The sequence below is a fragment of the Silurus meridionalis genome, chromosome 19, assembly GCF_014805685.1.
Source record: "Silurus meridionalis isolate SWU-2019-XX chromosome 19, ASM1480568v1, whole genome shotgun sequence".
NCBI lineage: Eukaryota > Metazoa > Chordata > Actinopteri > Siluriformes > Siluridae > Silurus > Silurus meridionalis.
The window spans coordinates 293,645-296,144 of record NC_060902.1 but is presented as its reverse complement, the minus strand read 5'-3'; the positions used below and the strand labels follow the sequence as shown (position 1 = coordinate 296,144).

The 2,500-nt window shown below is 43.0% G+C and overlaps 2 protein-coding genes across 2 annotated transcripts in view; one reads left to right on the top strand and one right to left on the bottom strand.

The window, feature by feature from the left end:
• The window catches only part of LOC124401941 (arf-GAP with GTPase, ANK repeat and PH domain-containing protein 1-like), a 25,770-nt gene that overhangs the window by 22,509 nt on the left and 761 nt on the right, over window positions 1-2,500 (bottom strand). Inside the window, exon 1 of the mRNA XM_046874489.1 lies at window positions 1,149-2,500. This exon is cut by the window's right edge and continues 761 nt beyond it. Coding sequence (XP_046730445.1) covers window positions 1,149-2,292 — 1,144 coding nt within the window. The 5' untranslated portion in view covers window positions 2,293-2,500. The remainder of the gene's footprint in view (window positions 1-1,148) is intronic.
• LOC124401947 (tetraspanin-31-B-like) overlaps window positions 1,495-2,500 on the top strand; it is a 12,099-nt gene continuing 11,093 nt past the window's right edge. Inside the window, exon 1 of the mRNA XM_046874497.1 lies at window positions 1,495-1,616. The gene's annotated coding sequence lies outside the window, so the exon portion shown is untranslated. The remainder of the gene's footprint in view (window positions 1,617-2,500) is intronic.

Below are 2,500 nucleotides of genomic sequence, written 5' to 3'. Positions count from 1 at the left end.
AGCTAGCGTGTCTCAGCCCGGGAAAGGGTTTGATCTCCACTTCCAGACCAGTGAATACGAGCGGTACCACTGGATTACAGCCTCTGGGGGGCGCTGCACATTATGAGTCTGCATCTCTGGTGAGTAGGTTGTGTTTTATTTACATTTTAATGTTTTTGTCATGTTATTAGATGAATATTGATTGTGAACTGCTCCAGATGTTGTAGGTGCACAGTTGTGGTTGTAGTGTAGAGGTTTGGAGTGTAACTGGGTTTGTTGTTTTAGTAAAATGGTTTTCGCCTCCAGATGTGTAATGTCTCTCTGTAATGCTGCGTGTTGTTATATTATGTGTTTGTATTGTATTCACAGTTTCTATAATTGTGATGTGATAGTGGTGTATTAAGAGGTGGATTAAGTCGGGTTCGTCCTCACTGAAAGTCCAGGTACCAAATACACGGCCCACCACTGCCTTAACTATTATATAATTAACCTTAATTAAAATATAGCTAACCTTATACATAATATAATTAAACATAACCATGATATAATAACATTTAATATAATATAATATAACAATTTATATATTTATTTTAGTATTTGGTAATACTGTGTTGCTGATTATATAACCTTCATCTCAAACTAGAATGACTGAGGAGATATGAAAGTTACACAGCTAACATTATCACTCCCTCACTCCTCCATCACTCCATCACATCACCACTCATTCACATAATTTAATCACTTCATCATTTTATCACAGCATCCTTCCTTCACATCACCACTCCATCACTTTTGTGGATTAAATCCAATTAAACTAAATAAAATGTAAATAAAATAAACACGAGCTTGACTACTAATACGCTACGCAAACAGCTAATAGTGCAGCTAGCTAACTCTCAAAAACATTTCATCATTTAAACGAGATTTAATCATTCTATTAGGAAATCATTTCACACAGTTTTGTGTTTGATTGTTTGGATTCTTTCTTCAAATCTTTGTAGTATAATGTGACATGTCTTGCATTTACCATTCACACAGAACTTATCACGCTTCTCAGATCTTCAGATTGGAGAAACATCTTCATGATTATACACAGCTCTACATCCTGCTACAGAAGTAGTGACCTGAATAATAAAATTGTTCACAGAGACGTGTTATTGCACACTGACCTTCTTCCTCACTTGAGCGTCTCCTCAGGGGGCTGTGCAGAGGAATCGGAGTAGCAGGAACCACAGGAGCCATTACAGGACACTGTGTGCTCTTGGTAAAGATGCCGCTGATGAACTTGAGCATCTTTCTGTCTTTTCCTGGAGCGTGAGTAGAAGAACGTAACATGGTTCCAACATGACTCTCCTTTCCCTTCTTCAGGTCCTCAGAAAGCAGGTTGAGATCACTGTTGTCCAAAGTGCGGCTCTTCCCCTTACGTTGTGGTTTTGCAGGAGGTCGTGTGGAGGCTGGAGCTGGGAGTGATGTGGAGATGGTTTTAAGTTTTTCTACTCGAGGGCTTTCTCTTGTTGGAAGTCCTTCTTCGGCTACCATTAATGGTTCCATGGCCAGTCGCTGGTAAATCCCTCTGCCTTCACTTTCTGACCAGGAAGCTCGATATGGACCCATCGTCATGGTGATTGTCACCGGAGGTGAGTGTTCTCTAGCTTTAACATCCAGGCTCTTGGCGGAGGAGGAGATGGTCTTGCTGGTATCTTTGAAGTCACGGCGATTCATGGTGACTGAAGCATGAGGTCTCAGGGCCATCTCAGGATGCTGGATCAGACGGATCGGAATGCTGGGACGAAGCAAGGTTCCATTCGACACAATGTCATCTGAGGTCCGATCTGAAGTTGGGATGTGGATGTCTGGTTTGTAAATATCCATTTTTGAGACATCCATCTTTGCCATCTCTTCTTCTATCTTCTCTTTGCTATCTAGAGGAACCCCAGGGTCTTTTTGAAGTTCTCTGGCTTTGTATTGACTCACTACAGGAGGGTAACTTGGAACCTTGGTTTTTGGAAGAAGTTTCCTAATCGGACATCCGTTGTTGCTTGCGTTAGACTTTTTAATCTCCACCTTCTGCTCTTTGATCTCCGAACATCCCTGTTCCTTGTCCTCTTCTGGAGCCTTGCTCTCCTTTTCCTTGGTTTTCGCTGCATCCTCAGGGCCCTGAACAAGCCCCAGGACCAAGGTGGGACTCTGGGGTATGGTCTCTTCATTGGCCCTTTCACTTGTCCCTTCATCACTCCCTATGGCCTCGACCTTGACCAGAGTGAGGGAGATGAGGTAGGTGGTTCGACGCTGAAGGGTCCCTGAGTTGCTCATGTGGAGCCCTTTTGAGAGGAGAGACGGCTACAGTGGAGTAAAACCAGTGAGTAGTAACACAGCTGCAGGGTTGAGAAGGCTGATCTTAGATGGTAAAACAGGTGAAGATAAAAACATTCCTGGTTTAGTGCATTAGCTGCATGTGGAACCACCACTGGATGATGTTCGGACCAAAATGAGGCGTGACTGTGAATGGCGGTCCAAATGG